Source organism: Saccostrea echinata, unplaced genomic scaffold (genome assembly GCF_033153115.1).
Source record: "Saccostrea echinata isolate AGI-Se365-2 ecotype Australia unplaced genomic scaffold, CSIRO_AGI_Sech_v1 ptg000030l, whole genome shotgun sequence".
Classification (NCBI taxonomy): Eukaryota; Metazoa; Mollusca; class Bivalvia; order Ostreida; family Ostreidae; genus Saccostrea; species Saccostrea echinata.
The window spans coordinates 21840551-21858050 of record NW_026889779.1 but is presented as its reverse complement, the minus strand read 5'-3'; the positions used below and the strand labels follow the sequence as shown (position 1 = coordinate 21858050).

Below are 17500 nucleotides of genomic sequence, written 5' to 3'. Positions count from 1 at the left end.
TTTCTAATCTTTCCCTAACTCTTGCTCTTTACTACATTATTCATCAATATTACTTTCACATGCACTTTCTTCCAATAATTAATACTTTCTAGTAAATCTCTCTCCCTGTTTTCTCTTCTCTTTTTGATAAATGATTCCTACAAAATAGTCTTTCCTCTTATTTCTAAAAGCAAAATTTCTAAGAATAGCTGATCATTCTCAGTGAAAGAAATATCTGCATCTGGAATATTATCTCTGTTGTAAAAGTTATACATTGGTATTGAGTGTTGTTTCTTAACCTCTAAAATAACATTTTTAATACAATCCAGATACTTTTCGTCATGAAGTAAAGAGTTATTAAATGTCCATAACCCCCAACTTTCTTAAAGTCATCAAAAGCTATGGACAAGGATATTTTGGATTGGTCTGATCTATAGCTAGCATCAATAGTGCAATTTTCTAATCCTGGGAAGAGAGTTTCAGATATTAACAAAGCAAATTCAAAGAATTGTGGTCCCCTGCTTTCGGTGTCTTAGTGGATGGGATGCCATTATTTTATAACTTTTGGAAAATTTGAAATCACAAGATTTTACTAAAATCAACAGCTTAAAAACTTACGACTTTTCAACTTTATACACAACCATTCCCCACGATAAATTAAAGTCCAGGCTTTTTGATATCATTGACAGCTGCTTTTTCAATAAAAATGGAACTCGTAAATATACTTACCTTGTCATTGGTCATTTGCAAAATTATTTTGTTAAAAAACATTCTAATTGTACACATAAGTACTCTGAAGTTGACATTAAAAAGATGCTTGAGTTTCTGATTGACAATATCTATGTGGTTTTTGGAGACCAGGTCTTCCAACAATCTATTGGAATTTCTATGGGTACCAATTGTGCCCCGTTGTTAGCAGACCTTTTCTTGTATTCATATGAAGCAGAATTTATCCAAAATCTTGTACGTGAAAAGAAAAAAAACACTTGCTGTGGCGTTCAACTCGACATTTAGATATATCGACGACGTATTGTCAATTAACAATGGCTATTTTCATTCTTATGTCGATACGATATATCCTGGTGAACTTGAGATAAAAGATACCACAGAATCTGACACATCTGTTTCATATTTGGATATTTTACTTGAAAAAGACGTTAATGGTAATCTAACAACCAAGCTTTATGATAAACGTGATGACTTTAACTTTTCAATCGTCAACTTCCCTTACTTATGCAGCAATATACCTTCATCACCTGCAAACGGGGTATATATCTCTCAGTTGATTCGATACGCAAGAGCATGCTCTACGTATGTACAATTTCTAAAACGAGGTAAATTATTGACAAATAAGTTGAGGAAACAAGAATATCAGCTGTCTCGTTTAAAGTCATCATTTCGTAAGTTCTATGGTCGATACAATGACCTTGTCAGCAAATACAATTTATCATTGAGTCAAATGCTGACTGACGTTTTTCATACTAATTGTTATGCCATTATTTACACACTGAATTGTCGACGGATTTTTCCGTTATTTCCCGATCATGACAAGGAGCACACGGCGGGTGTGACCGGTCGGCAGGGGATGCTCACTCCTCCATGGCACCTGATCCCACCTCTGATGTTTGGAGGTCCGTGTTTGCTCTGCTCCTATTTTGTATTGTGTAATGGACTTTTGAGCTTGAATACTGTTCGTTATCTCCATATATTTCATTATTGCGTATTGTAACTGTCTTGTTTGTGTGTCCTGTCTTGTCTGTGCATTATACAAAAAAGACATAAATTAGTGAATTAATAACAGTTATGGCAAAGATTACAGCTTCTCAAAACTCCATCAAACTTCAAGATCAAGGTCATGAGGCCAAATATCATATTAAAATCAGAAAGGTCCTGTCACAAGAAAGGCGCATGTGAAAAAAAATTATCAAAACCTAGAGTAAACAATGTTGCCTTGAAACAGGTAATGCACCTGTCACATGTAAATTCAATATCTTCTCAATCAAAAGTTAAAAGCAGTGTTAAAATTTTGAAAAGTAGGTCAAAAGTCAAGGTCAAGGTCATTGAATTAAAAATGATAGTACATTTGGAAATGCTTGTCACAGGTAATGTACGTGTCAAATATGAATGCCCTATCTTTGCTCTTTCAGAAGTAAGCAGCATTGATGAAATGTTTGAAAAATTGGTCAAACTTAACGACGACGGACCTAATTATAACTCATTTCTGCAACAGATTTTTTATTCAAATTTTAATATGAGTTAAAGTGACTTTTGGTGAGTCAAAATCAATTTAAAAAAATCATATGGTCATCGAAGTACACTTTTAATGGGGAGCGCTTCAAAATTTGGCGATGGAAATCGATAATTACTATAGGAAGTAATCAGGAATTGCCAGTGTAGAGTGATCATTGAAAAAAAAATCTGCAAATAGAATTTTCATTCATATTAAAGGACAATGTTTACAAGACAATTTAACAGCAAATAATGCCAAAAAATAAATGGGTCATCAGCTTAGATTTTTCAGGGGGGAGGGGGGGGGGGTGTCAAACTCAGGTGTAGGGCACATTTTGGGGGAAATTTTTAATGAAAATACTTTGGCCAAATAAGTCATTAATTTATAAAATCAACAAATGAATATAAATTAAAATATTTACAATATTTTTGAGTTTGAATATCTTAAAAAGAATTAAAAATGTGTATTTTTTATCTTTTGCAATACATAATTAAGTCAATATGATTCAAGGACATATGCGCGGTTTTCTGCGCAGTGGCGCAAAATTTTGAATTAGGTCCGTCGTCCTTAAAGTTCAAGGTCACCGTGTCAAATATCATAGCACATTCGGAAACATTTTGACACAGGTAATGCACTTTTCAAATATGAAAGCTCTATCATAAGCCATTCAAAAGAAATCACCAAAGTTGAAATCTTTGAAAATTAGGTCAAACATGAAGGTCAAGGTCAAGTTGTCAAAAATCATAGCATGCTCAGAAATACCTTCTAGCTTGTAATGCACATGTGAAATATGAAAGCCCAATCTTTTCTCATTCAAAAGTTATGACCAATTTAAAGTAATGTTAAAATTTTTGAAAAGTAGGTCAAATTTCAAGGTCAAGGTCACTGGTCAAAATTCATAGTGTATTTGGAAAGGTCTTGTCACAGGTAATACATGTGAATTGTGAAAGCCCTATCTCTTCTAATTCAAAAGTTTTGAGCAAGGTTAAAGTTTTTGTGACAGACAGACTGACAAATGGACAGACTGACAGACAGACGAATGAGATTTAATGTCCCCTCACTTTCGCGAAAGCGGGGAACCATAAGAATTTTAAACCGCCTTGCTTTAACGGAGTTTACTTCTCCGTGAATATCTACATTCTTTTTTATGCAGCTGTCTGAAAGGTCAATATAACAATTATCATACTTGCAATTTCTAATGAAGTTCGGGTATATTGTTTTTACCCTGGTCCATCCGTCCGTCTTTCACACTTTCTTCTTCCTCAAACTCCTCTTTTATTTTAAGCAGTAACCAATTAATCTTTTGAAATATGATAGATGGTGCTCTGTAAATGTGCAATAAAGTTTTGGAATTTTAAATATTACCCCAGTGGCAAAACGAGGAGCCAAAAAATGATGTTTTTTCTACAGAAACCTGGTTCCCAGAACTCCTCTTACATTTTACACAGTAACCTTATCATTTTTTGGAAGATGATCAGTGGTGTCGTGTAGAAAAGCAATAAGGTTTCGGAATTCTCATTTTCACCCTGGGGGTCAAATAGGGGTCGAAAATGATGTTTTTTAACAATGACCTGGCTCCCAGAACTCCCCTTACATTTTATGCAGTAGCCTAATTATCTTATGGAAGATAACCGGTGGTGTCATGTAGAAGTGCAATAAATTTCTTGAATTTTCATTTTCACCCTGGGGGCAGAAAAAGGGTCAAAAAATGATTTTTTTTTTCTATTAATATCTGGTTTCCTGAGCCCCAGGGTGAAAATGAAAATTCCAATTAATGTTTCCACATGAGTTTCATCTTTCCTGGCCCTCTGGTTCTTTAGAAGATTTTTTAAAGATGCTATTAATTTTTCACGAATTCTTAATCATTTCCCCTTGAAAGAAAGCGTGGCCCTTCATTTGCATAAACTTGAACCCCCTTCACCAAAAGATGCTTTGTGGCAAGTTTGGTTGAAATTGGCCCAGTGGTTCTGGAGAAGAAGTCGAAAATGTGAAAAAATTACAGACAGACGGACTACAGACAAAATGTGATCAGAAAATCTCACTTGAGCTTTCAACTCAAGTGAGCTAAAAAGCTGACGAACGTTTTTCATACTAGGGCATTATTTACACACAGAAATGTCTACAGATTTTTCTGTTTTTTTTCCCCCGATCATGACAAAGAGAAATGAATTTGTATATGAAATACTTTACATAAGAGGCCTATGAGCCACATGTTAACAAGCGCATTTTGTGCTTACACGTAGATATTCGCAATGAAATAACGCAAAATGTAACAAACCGAAAAGTATATTATTACATTAAACGTTATACATTATGGCTTGATACCGACACAAAATGTAATGATTTAAGTTTATTAAATTTTGCGTTGTTATTACATATACAATTGTAATAATGGACCCAGTAAACTGCAATGCAACATTAACAACGCGAAAAGAAAACATTGTTCATAGTTTTTTCTCTAATGATAATAGATTTTCATTTCTTAATTAATGTTTTTAATTAAGAATTGAAGCTAATGTCGATTATAGGTAACAATTTGCTTTGTAACTCCTTTTGTACAATGATTGATACGTAAGAGCATGCTCGAAGAACAAATAATTTCTAAAACAAACTCTTGACGAATAAGGATATCAAAAGTTCACCATTTTGACAATTCTACAGTCAATACAATGACCTTGTCAGCAAATACAATCTGTCATCAAGTAAAAAGCTATCAAGTAATTTCATACAAATTATTAGGTTATTATTTTCATACCGAACTGTCAACGGATTTTCCCGTTTGTCCTATCATGACAAGGAGCATACAGCTGGAGTGACCGGGGATGCTTACTCCTCCATAGCACCTGATCCAACCTTTGATGTTTTAGAGGTTCGTGTTTGCTCTCTTTCCAATATTTGTTTAAATGGACACTTGAGCTCGATTACTGTTCCTTTTCTTCATTTTTCATTTTTTTTTAAACCCATAGTCTTTTATCAATCAGTAAAGACCGCTTAAAGAAAGCCCCCGTGTAGATTTCTTGAGCAGCGGCTCTTTATATCAATAATACAAAATTTAATTTCCATTTCTGTGCTATGGTTATTTAAACAGACATAAATATAATCAATAAAATGTCTTTCTAATCTTTTGTTAGTACGAAAATTACGCGCGTTATGTATTATTTTCTGCATTATTAATTCCTAAACTAACTAAAAAAAATGCAAACTATAGACTATACTATAAAAGTCGCTTGTAATCCTAAAAAATATATATAAACTCCTTTTTGGTTAACATATCACACTCTATGATCTTAAGAGCGTTTAAACTTAAAAGCTTGCACATACAGCATATAGACCAGCATCGCGTATATGGTCGCTGGAACTTCTTATTTTCGGCTTTCGCAAAATCAGAACTTCTTTATTACTTATTTATAACATATCGAAGTCATGATTTAGCGATAGGAAAAGAACAAGGTACGGTTTCCGAATATACCAGGCCCTGTATTTTTCTAAAATATGAAAGTGAGGGAAGAAAATAAAACTCATGCTTTCTGAAACGCTGAAATCCCATGCAGTAAGAACATACTAAATGTTAATTATGATGTCATTAACTTGTGAATTTTCCTGTATTTTCTTAAAAAGTAGCAGAAGACATCAATTTTCATTTAAATTTTCCATCAACTATTATAGAGCACAAGCATCGCTCATAAAGATATAGATAAATCTGACTTAATGGATTTTACACAATATACCCAACAGAAGGCCCATGGGCCACAACGCTCACCTGAGTAACTTTGGCCCTGCTGTTCTTCACCTGATTTCCCCATAGTAATACCCATTGTGGCCCCGCCCTACCCCCAAGGGTCATAATTTGAATAATTTAATCTACACAACCTCAGGATGCTTCCACCTAAGTTTCAGCTTTTCTGGCACATTGGTTCTTGAGAAGAAGATTCTAATGTAAAACTTAGATTCCCTAATGTAGCCCAACCCTACCCTCAGGGGTCATGATTTGAATCATTTAAAATCTACACTACCCCAGGGTGCTTCCACGTACTTTTCAGCTTTTCTGGCCCAGTGGTTCTTGAGAAGAAGATTTTTAAAGATTTTTCCATATATCTCAATGTAAAAAATTGAATCCCCTATTGTGGCCCCGCCCTACCCCCGGGGGTCATGATTTGCACAAATTTAGAATCTACACTACTTCAGGATGCTTCTACATACGTTTCAGCTTTTCTGGCCCAGTTGTTCTTAAGAAGATTTTTCCTATATATTTCAATGTAAAACTTTGATTCCCTATTGTGGCTGCGCCCTACCCCGGGGGTCATGTTTTGAACAATTTAGAATCTACACTACCCTAAGATGTTTTCACGTAAGTTTCAGCTTTCCTGGTCCAATGGATCTTTTTAAGGATTTTTTTATGACCTCACCCTATTTTTGTCTTTTCGTGATTATCTCCCCTTGGAAGAGAGCTTGGTTTTTTATTTAGTAATTTAAACTCCCCTTTACCCAAGGATGCTTTGTACCAAATTTGGTTAAAATTGGCCCAGTGGTTCTTGAAAAGAAGTTGAAAATGAGAAAAGTTTACAGACGGATGCACACATGGACGACGGACAACGGGTGATAAGAAAAGCTCCCTTGAGCTTTCAGCTCAGGTGAGCTAACAAATAAAGTGAGCGACGGCTGTGGACACCATTTCTAAAGGAAAATAGCCCCAGTAATGTTATTTTGAGGCTTATTCTGTTAAAAAATTAGAAATGCATCAAATTAATGATGTCGTATTTTCAGAATGGTCCTCCTTCATGCCACATTCTTTTATGAATTATCAAATTCATATACTCAACTCAAATTTAAGCTAATTTCTTAAACTTTTAGAAACATTGAATTTCAGGGCACAATAAAGGCCAAACTATACCTTCTTTATTTATACCAACCCTCGTTGGCCTTTAATTTATGCATTTTCTGCAGGAAAAAAATTGAATTGCATTGAATATTTTCAAATTACATCCTACAGCTCTCAGTGGCTTACAACGCGCATACATAAGAATATTAGTATAAAACGCTCAGCGACTTTCAATTTATTTATTTCTGTCCTGCTACTGACACATGACAACAGGTTTGTTTAAATGCTAGTACCATGAATCAAATATATCTATGGCACAAAAAATGGAATTATTGTACTGTTTTATTACAATGATAAGTGACTATAACTACCTGGATTAATGTAAGGCATGATGTATATGATTTCTGGAATTCTTGATTTAAAGAAGATAAATACGAAATTACAGAGTTTAATTATGTCAAAGTTAAAATAAATACCTTTTGAAAACTTGAAATGTTTATACGTCAGTATAACCAGGATTACTGTTAAGAGAGGAAGAAAAACGCCACAGGAAATTGCAGCAGAAGTAATAATTCTGAAAAGGAAAGAAAAAAGAAATAAGTTAATGATTTGAACAAACTTGAATCTACACTATCTGAGAATGCTTATTTTATAAATGTGACTAATCATGACTTTGCTGCTTTTGGAAAAGAGGATTTCTAAAGATTTTTTTCTATGAATTCCTATGTAAACTTTTGATCGCCCATTGTGGTCACATCCTTCCTACGGGGGTCTACCTGTGAATGCTTCAATATAAATATAATTGATCATGGCTTTCTTGTTTTTGAGCTGAAAATTAAAAGATATTTTCTTTGTATTTCTATGCAAAATTTTGATTGCCCATAATGGCCCCACCCTTGCCCTCAGGGTCATAATTTGAACAAACACTACCTGTGGATGCTTACATATAAATATGACTTAACATGGCATTCTTCTGGGGAATTTTTAAAAAGATTTGTCCTATTACTTCTTATTTAAAAATTTCCATTGTAGCCCCACCCTACCCTAGGGGCCATGATTTAAACAAATTTGATTCTACATTAACACTTGTTTCCACATAAATATGATTTTAAAGTTTTTAAAAGATCGTTCCTATATATACCCATGTAAAAGTTTGATTACCTATTGTAGCCCCATCCAACCCCAGGGGTCATGATTTGAACATACTTGAATCTACACAACCTAAGGATGTTTCCATACAAATATGATTGATCACTTATTCCATTCTTGAGAAGCTTTTATAAAGGTTTTTCCCATTCATACCCGTTTTTGTTCAAAGTGGCCACACTCTACCCCAAGGGGTCATGATTTGAACAAACTTGAGTCTATACTTCCAATGAAAGCTACCATATAAATAAGACTGATCATGGCTTGATTTGCTGTTCTTAAGAAGAAGATTTTTAAGGACTTGTTTTCTTTTTTATACCCATGTAAAGTTATGATAGCCCATTATGGCCAAACCCTACCCCGCGGGTCATGAAATGAACACATTTGAATCTACACTACCTATGGATGCTACCATATCAATATGACTATCCATAGCTTTGCTGTTCTTAAAAAGAATTTTTGAAGATTTTTGCTATATCTATACCCAATGCATGTAAAACTTTGGTCGCCCATACTGGCCCACCCTACCCATAGGGGTCATAATTTGAACAAACTTTAAACTACACTATGTCAGAAAGCTTTCACATTAGTTTCATCAGATCTTTTCTAGCCCAGTAGTTCTGGAGACAAAGATCCAACCCAATTTTTACTTTTTTTTCATTATCTCCCCTTGGAAGAGGTAGTTGTCCTTTTTTGAATGAACTTAAATCAGCTCCTTTACCCAAGGATCCTCTGTGCCAAGTTTGGTAAAAATTGGCATAGTGGATCTAGAGAAAAATGATGTAAAAATTTACAAAGATAACGCATACGATGACAACAACGCCGACAACGGACAAATTTTGATCAGAAAAGCCCATATGAGCCTTCGTCTCAGGTTAGCTAAAAACGTCCATAAATAGAATGGCATTTATCATAAAAAATCATTTCATTACATAAAATCACACCCTAAATTTTACTCGGTTCCCTTGAATTTTATGAATGGAGTATTTGAAGAAGCTAAAGTTAGTCCACATTTAGATTCTTTAACTGCAGAATACAAACAAGTGTTGCCCAGCACAGGCTCTTTAAGCCACCACGTGTGTCGGAAGACAATTTTGGCTCTACCCGTCGATTCTTTAAATTTAAATTTGCCATCAAAGAAATAGATGCTGTGAACATTATTTATTATATGACAGAAAATAGATCTACAAACCTGTTGTCATTATTTACATTGCTGTCAACAGTACCATTTCTTTCCTCTTTGTGGGTAAAGTAATCGTATATTGAGGATGATGTCGCTGATGATGGACTAATAGAATTTACATCACACAATATTATTATAATATAGCTTTCCATTTATCTCAGTTGTTTGCTTGTGATTATTTTACTATCATAATATATAAATTTACTTAAGTTACATGTATATGAAACTTACTTTACAACAGTGGAAGGGTTTTCATATCCACAAAAGATATCTATGATAGAATACAATGAAAAAGGTGAAGACAACAATACAAATTTATGAAAGGGCATAAAAGACGATATCAAATCACTTATTATTACAAGAATTCTGAGAGCATTGCATTAGCAATACTACTCCCCTAAGTGTAATCTAGTTCCCATTAAAAATTGAAAATGCCAAAATTTCATCAAAAAAAGCATTGAAGAGGAACAAAATGCAAACATGATCTATAACACATCAAAGTAAACTCACATACCAAAAATCAGCTCAATATCTGCAAACGTTTAGGGGAATTAGTGCGGGAAAACCCTTAAAAATTAAAATGGCTATAATTCCGGCAAAATCATTGAAGTGGAACGAAATGCAAATTTGATGTGTAACTCATTAAGATACACTAGCTCACATACCAAAAATCAGGTCAACGTCTGCAACACTTAGAAAAAAAATTGCGAAAAATCAAATGGGACAGACGGAGGGACAGGAAAAAAATGTTTAAAAAATACTTCATGTACCCTGTAGAAAGACAAGCTTTTACAGAGAATGTCAAAATACTAGTATCTCTTTAATAGCCATGGCAACAGCTTTTATCCAAGTCGAAAACCTTTAAGCAAAATGCAGATATTGAAGTACGAGTTTGTGTTTGAAGATGTTTCTTTGACTAACATCCCTTCGAGAATTTTTCACATATATTGAGACGGTTGAGGGCTGCAAATTCAGACCAGTACTCGGCATTTAGGGCGTTTCAGCAGAGAGGAGTCTTTCTGCTGCCAGCACCTACTGCGACACAGGACCTTGGTTTATATATGGCCTCATCCGAAAGACCGGTCTCCACATCCCGCAGTGGGACTTGAGACCGCGAAGTATGGATCAATTCCTTACCCCGCGACTCTATAGCAAACCACTACGTCACACAAAGTTCTATTGTAGTAAAATGTTTGGTAACACAGTTCAAAAAAATCAAAAACATAATTAGGTATTCAAAGATTACAAAGGTCACCTCAACGAATGGTATCTAAAGGTAAGGCAAATCTCACATCATATTTTCTCTAGTAAGTGTACATCCCAATATCAATATCCATGCAAGGACATATAGTTTATACTTGGATCTGCTCTATTTACTAATCAAAATTTCGGTCAGTTCCAACATCCAAAGCAAGTTTAGAAGTGTCCATCCGTACATGCATCTTCCATGCAAGTTTAATCATATCAGGCCATAAAACTATAGAGCTACTTCAAAACAATACCCTGTTCACTCATCTGGAAAATGTATGTCAGATTCAGAATCCAAAGCAAGTCTGAAAGTGTCCATTCGTAGATTCATCAACCATGCTAATTTGGTAAAGTACGTATAAAATTCATTCATGTGGAAAATGAAGGTCCAGACCCAGCATCTGAAGCAGGTTGGTTAGTGTACGTCCCTAGATGCATCATACATGCAAGTTTGGTCCAGGTAAGGCTTACAGTTACTTGGAAATGGCTTTGCTTCAAAAACTTTAACCTGGTCACTCATTAGGAAAATCTAGGTCAGATCCAGCATCCGAAGCAAGTGTGGTAGTGTCCATCCCTAGATGCATCTTCAATGCAAGTTTTGGTCCAAGTAGGGCTAATATTTACTTGGGAATGGATCTGCTCCAAAAACTTTAACCTGGTCACTCATCTGGAACATCTAGGTAAAAGTCAGCATTTGAAGCAAGTATGGTAGTGTCCATTCCTAGATGCGTCATCCATGCAAGTTTGGTTCAGGTAGGATTTATACTTACTTGGGAATGGACTTGCGCCTTAAGAATTTAACTGGGACGTTGACGCTAACCAGACGCCAACGCCCGGGATATAGCATAAGCTCATCTCAACTTCGTCGAGGTGAGCTAAAAAGGAAATAACGAAAACAATTTACATCATTGTATCTTGATAGAGTCTACGTGTGTAGGAAGTTCTACTGAAATGGTAACAAAACCTGAGGGATCTTCTTTTTAAAAATTATTTACTGACATTCAGCTAAACAGACGGGCTTTATCTAATACATATATTTTATGAGTATAAATAATTAAAATATGAAGTCCCCAGAGACTTCATTATAAGCATACTTTAATGTATCCATTTCCAGGATCTTTTTTTTTTTTTTTTTTTTACATCCACACATTCTTTTAAATTGAAAGAAAAATCATGCATCTCATGAATTCAGTAGGATCAATATCAAACTCCAATAATCAACATGAAATTTTAAAAAATTACTTTAGTTTTTATGTAAAGCAGATCAAATAAATCATTAGTTCTTATCCGTATTCTGTGTTATCCAAGCAATGGAGGAATATTTGCATTATATTCAGACATTTAACTATGCTTTTGTTTAAAAAAAAAAAATTAAGTCCAGAAAAGAAAACTTACATGTGTTGGATGAAAAATCTTGTTTACATTCTTCACTGCAAGAAGTATTGACACTGAGTCTTGATGAACACACGCCTTTATAAAATATGCAAAACGGTTTAAGGATGATTTTCTACCAGGATATTTATAAATGTACATAGAAAATGTAACTTTATGTGAGATTACTATTTTGCCTCTCATTCATCTCTGAAAAATGTTATTCTTTTTGAAAATTTTTTGCCCAACTGATTTCTCTTTAAAACTTACATAAAATATTTCAATGAAATATATTTAAATCCATAAATTTCTCTATTCTATGTATTCAACTTACATGTTTCTTGTAATTTAATGTTTTGTAAGCAGTAATATGCACAATGTAATTCTTTTACAGCTTTGGAAGGAGAATCATAGTATGGACAGTAACCTTAAAAATAACAATTTTGTATAAAATTAGAATTGTGGGATTTTTTCTAAATGCTTTGTATCAACCATTAACGATAAACCCATGAATGATAAAATATTTTAATCTATGAATGGATTTTTTTTCCTTATCAATTTTGTATCATTTTGTTATCATTCGGGAACTTAAGACGACAAGTCTCTATAACTATAATTTTGTTGTATTTCTATACGTTTTTAAAACATTTAAGCACTTGAAGGAAGAACAAAATGTAAATTACATGTGAATTAAAAAAAAGTCTTATTTAAAATATCACAAACCCTTTCAATTTGCATATGCATTTGGCATTTTTTTAATGAAAAAATTCAGTCCTTCATTTTTACTAAGGTTAGCCTTAAAGATATACACGCTATATAAACGCGATTTTTTTTATGTGAAACATTTGAGAAGTATGAAGTGTAATAAAATAGTTACTTTCCACAAAGTCTTACTAAATAAGTCGTTGTAATTACATAACAGTTAAGCAAGATCTGCAATTAAGAATTCAGCCTTTTATGAATTGCGTAAACAGAATATAGACACGCATGTCCGCGGGAAATCATAGACGACTATAGGTACGGTGCATTTTGACTACGATTATGGATAAAAGTTTAATATCTGTCATTACAGAGTAGATGGTTAATACTGGTTTTTTAAAAGATAAGAATCTTTAAGCATTAGATGTGTGCCATCAATGTCAAAAGTTATTTGTATACCAAACGGCCTACCTCGTTTTCTTGACGCCATTTTTGTTTATCGATCTAAAAGTAGCTACGGTGTCACATGACGCATGAATTTAAATAGATGCATTACTTTCCTAGTAGGAAAATAAATAACTATAATGTGAGATCTTTTTAACGCGTTCATTTTCAATTGTGTAATTTACAGTATCTTCGTAACTTTATTCGGTAAACAAAATAAATAAATTTCCAACTTTATTTTTAACTGACGCAAGTTAAAGCGTGTATATCTTTAAAATGGCATTTGTTTAAAAAAAAAAAGGAAGGACAGACGAGACAAACGGACAGCTAGACAGACGGACAGCTAAACAGACGCCAGGTAAAGTGATCCCTAATTGTCGCTCTGCTCTGCAGGCGACACAAAAATACTGCTAAAGAAACTGATCTTTGTCAAATCTGGACCCATAATATTACAAGTTAAATTGATGCAAAGCATCAAATCGGCCGCAAGAATATTTTTATCATTTTGAAGTATTTCCACGAGAAAAAGTCCAGAGGAAAAAAATCCATTTAGAAAAAAGTATATGTTGCATTTTCACTCTTGCTTTACATTACTGTGCATTATTTTTACACTTTAATTTTCAGTGATTAATATTCCAAAGAAATAAATTCATTATTATGAAAATTAGATTGAGATAAAGGATAGGAATGTATTATCATCAAATTGTTTGATTCAAGGATAAAGGCCAAATTTTCTAAAATAATTGATTATCAATGTCTGCATGCAAACAAAATTTCATGTGCTGATATCCTGGATCTTTGTCACTTGATAATGCCGATTAGTGTATGATAGATATGTATGTGAAGTGCAGAAAAAAATTTCATTGTGTAAATTGCAATTGCAGTGTATTCGAAACAAAATTCTGTTCTTGTTCCAATTTATTTATTATTTTAGGCACTTTTAATTCATATCCGGAAACTCAATATGTTTTGTTTTTATATCTGATGCACGCCCATGTTGGGGAGCAGTTCATGAAACAAATTTTCGTAAAATCATTAAATAATAAACATCTGACGAGAAATTAAAAACAAATTGAAATATAATAACAACCATTTAGACTTAGTTTTTAGCAAATTTTTAAAACTATTATTCATAACTTTTATGTATGGATCAATAAGGAATTATTACAATGAAGCAACGAAAAAAAATAACGTCTCATTTCCCATGTGCATATTCTAACACAACCATAGATCGGCCGCAGATAATAAACATACCAAGACAAAATGTATGGTGGCATATTTATGCCATCCATATAATTTTTTGTCAACATAAGATATTGCGTCGAGTCAAGATAGCTATCTCGTCAAATCAAGATAAGTTGCTGGTTTCATCGAGATACACCAAATTCTATCTCGTCTAGTCAAGATAATCTTACACATTTTGTTGTGATAGCTATTTCGACATTACGAGATAATTTATCATGTATCATGACTAAAATCGTTGCGTTGACAAGTACTGCCTCTTCACGATAACTGTATATGTACATGTACATATACTAGTATATAAATATATAAAGTGTTTCGGGTACCTCGGTCATTTTCCAATGAAATAGGCGGATATCTTCTATCAAATTGTTACTCTAATAAATATTAGCATTGCACGCATAATTTCAAAGGAATTCAGTTTGAACCAATGTGTGTTCAAACCGTGTCTTTGTTTCAGTAAAATAAAATACAAGTAGGTGTGAACCAAAACCAATGAGTTTTTTTACTTAATTACATAAAATATTTGCGATTATTAATTCAATAAATTTGCTATTCAATTAAATAAACTATTTTTTTTTAATCAGACATCAATACTTGGCAATAATATTATTATCGGTAGATTTTGATAAATTATTGACTCTTTGCATTAATTGTTTTACTTATACCATGCCAGTAACTAAAAAAAGACCAAAAAATGGAAATTATGAATTAAGTAAATGGGTTGTTTTGTTTCATTTTCAACGGAGAAAGTTTAAGGAACGGTTTATATTCAAAAATCTTAATCTCTTAAAAATTGTATTCCTCCAATAGACAACAGATATAAGAATAAATGACTAGGTGCTCTCTTTATATCTAAATACCTGGAGAAATCCATTTCCACTGTACACAGACTTCTACTTCCTGATTATGCTCATTAGGAATACAGTGGTAAACTACATGTTCTCCTGTACACGTCATTTCTTCCCTTTGTCCACTCTTGTCCCAACAAGATATCTTAGTAGACCGTAATGATAGGCATTGTGGAATAAAATTGTGGAGACACGATAAAGCCACACAAAACAGTGGTGTTTTCCACATTCTTATGGGTACAATTAACAATTCGAAACCGAAAGTACATGCATAGAACTACCTTTCCGGGTAATTCAAGCGGCTACTTACAAACCTTACATGATAAATTTTCAGACAAATTCATGCAAAAGTCTTCGAGAACAGGAGGTCAAAATCCCGTCTACAGACAGACGGACACGCTGATTCCAAGATACCCCCCCCCCCAAACTTCGTTTGCAGGGGGTATAATAAAAAAAAAACTCCATTTCTCGCTCCGATTCTAACACTGACTTTTAATAACTTGAATCTACTCTAAACTACATAAAGAATACCCAACTGAAGTTGTTTTTTTTTTTTTTTGTTTTTTGTTTTCACAGACAAAATGAATTGTAAATCTTTTATTTATTTATTTTATCATTTAGGCTATCTTTAAAAAAAATCTTTGTTTGCCCTCTCCCGGCTCAGGATTAAAATATCGGTAGGTAGAGGGAAATTTTCTAAAATTACCGGTAAAAAATACTTGCGAATGTGATGTAAAAATAGTTATAAATGGGATAAGAGAAAACTTCGAAATGAACCCCCCCCCCCCCTCTGTTTTCTGGAGGTTAAAAAACGTGTTTAGACAGTCGGTCGGGAGAGAGCAAACAACGATATTTAAACGACGGCTTATTATTTTTTTTTTGGGGGGGGGGGGGTTAAAATAGACCAAGTTTGGGGATCTATCTGTTGGTTTATATTGTCGTTCTGTGCATATTTACGACGGCGTAACTCAGGCGCGTAGCTAGGCGTACGCAAGTGCTTCCACATCATTTTCACACACACACACACACAAAAATTATAATAATAATAATAATAATAAAACAAAAATTAATAGCAATTCTCTGTAACCACTTCTTTGCCACGCATGGTCACCGATTTTGATGAAACTTTGCCCATTATTACAACTTGACACCAGAAACATATATCAAATAAAATTTCGTTGCTATGTGTCTTGGTTGCCATGGTAACAGCCAGAATATTTTCAGCTACTTTGAATCTATCTAGAATATATCTCTAAGTAAGTGGTAACCATGGGTACATTTGGAATATGCTGAAAAACGCCCAGATTCACTAATGTTAGGTGTAACATGATCAAACTCAATCAACAACCTAAGAAAAAACAATAAAAATATTTGATCTTAAGTAATTAGGTATTGGAAATATTATTCTAAAAATAACTTTCATGGTTGCCATGGTAACACAGAGTAACCATGCAAAATCTGTTGCTAAAAATGGGTTAATGCTGCTATCTTGAGGAAAAACAAAATTCATGACTGGCACATATACATCCTTAGGACCTTGCAACACCGACAACCTAAGAAAAATTGGGATTAATTGCTACCTTGCAGTGTAACCATGGAAACAACGTACCAGTTGTTTGACGTGATTTTTTTTTTTTTTTTTTTTTTGCTGCTTTAGGAATTTACTTACCTTTTAATCAAGAAACATATTAATTGAGTCACCTTGAATAGTACTTAACTGGTAGAACTAAAGTTGAATATCATATATTGATAAAGTTTGATAAAAAAAAATAAAACACCGTTGCTACGGCTACCAAGAAGGGAAGAGGTTCGATTTTTTTTACTTTATATCAATATTAAACCCTATGTGAAAGCTTTCTGCATCCAGTTAGAGATTGGGTGGTAGTCAAACTTGAAAGTGAGTCAAGTTAGTTGTTCATAAATATAAATCATAAAAAATTTGGGAATCTACATACAAGGGTATGTATCCAAGGGAAAAGAATATTTATCGGATTTTTATGCATATTTTTTCGGCTTATTTCCATAGCAACGCTCTATTTAAAGAATTTACTTTGAATTTTTTGAAATGTGAAAATTAGGATCGCACCAACGCCTTTAAAATTGATCAACAGTTATATAGAAATATGCTTTTTAAAAAGATAAGATAAGATTAAAATACTAATTTTAAGAGAGTAAATTTAAAATCCCTTCGTGGTATTGAAACCATGGCAACTGTTGTCAACCTATAAGAAATATCATATTATTACTTTTGAATACTTTGTTTCAATAGTAACGTACGTAATAGTTGA

The 17500-nt window shown here is 33.5% G+C and overlaps 1 protein-coding gene across 1 annotated transcript; it reads right to left on the bottom strand.

The window, feature by feature from the left end:
* Positions 1 to 8877: 8877 nt before the first annotated feature.
* On the bottom strand, positions 8878 to 15337 carry LOC133196943 (uncharacterized). The gene is made up of 6 exons (XM_061332788.1): positions 15225 to 15337; positions 12311 to 12403; positions 12001 to 12075; positions 9589 to 9628; positions 9367 to 9462; positions 8878 to 8941 (listed from the first exon to the last, which is right to left on the bottom strand). The coding sequence occupies exons 1-6, from the start codon at positions 15319 to 15321 to the stop codon at positions 8878 to 8880; spliced, it is 465 nt and encodes a 154-aa protein (XP_061188772.1). The 5' UTR covers positions 15322 to 15337.
* Positions 15338 to 17500: the final 2163 nt, after the last annotated feature.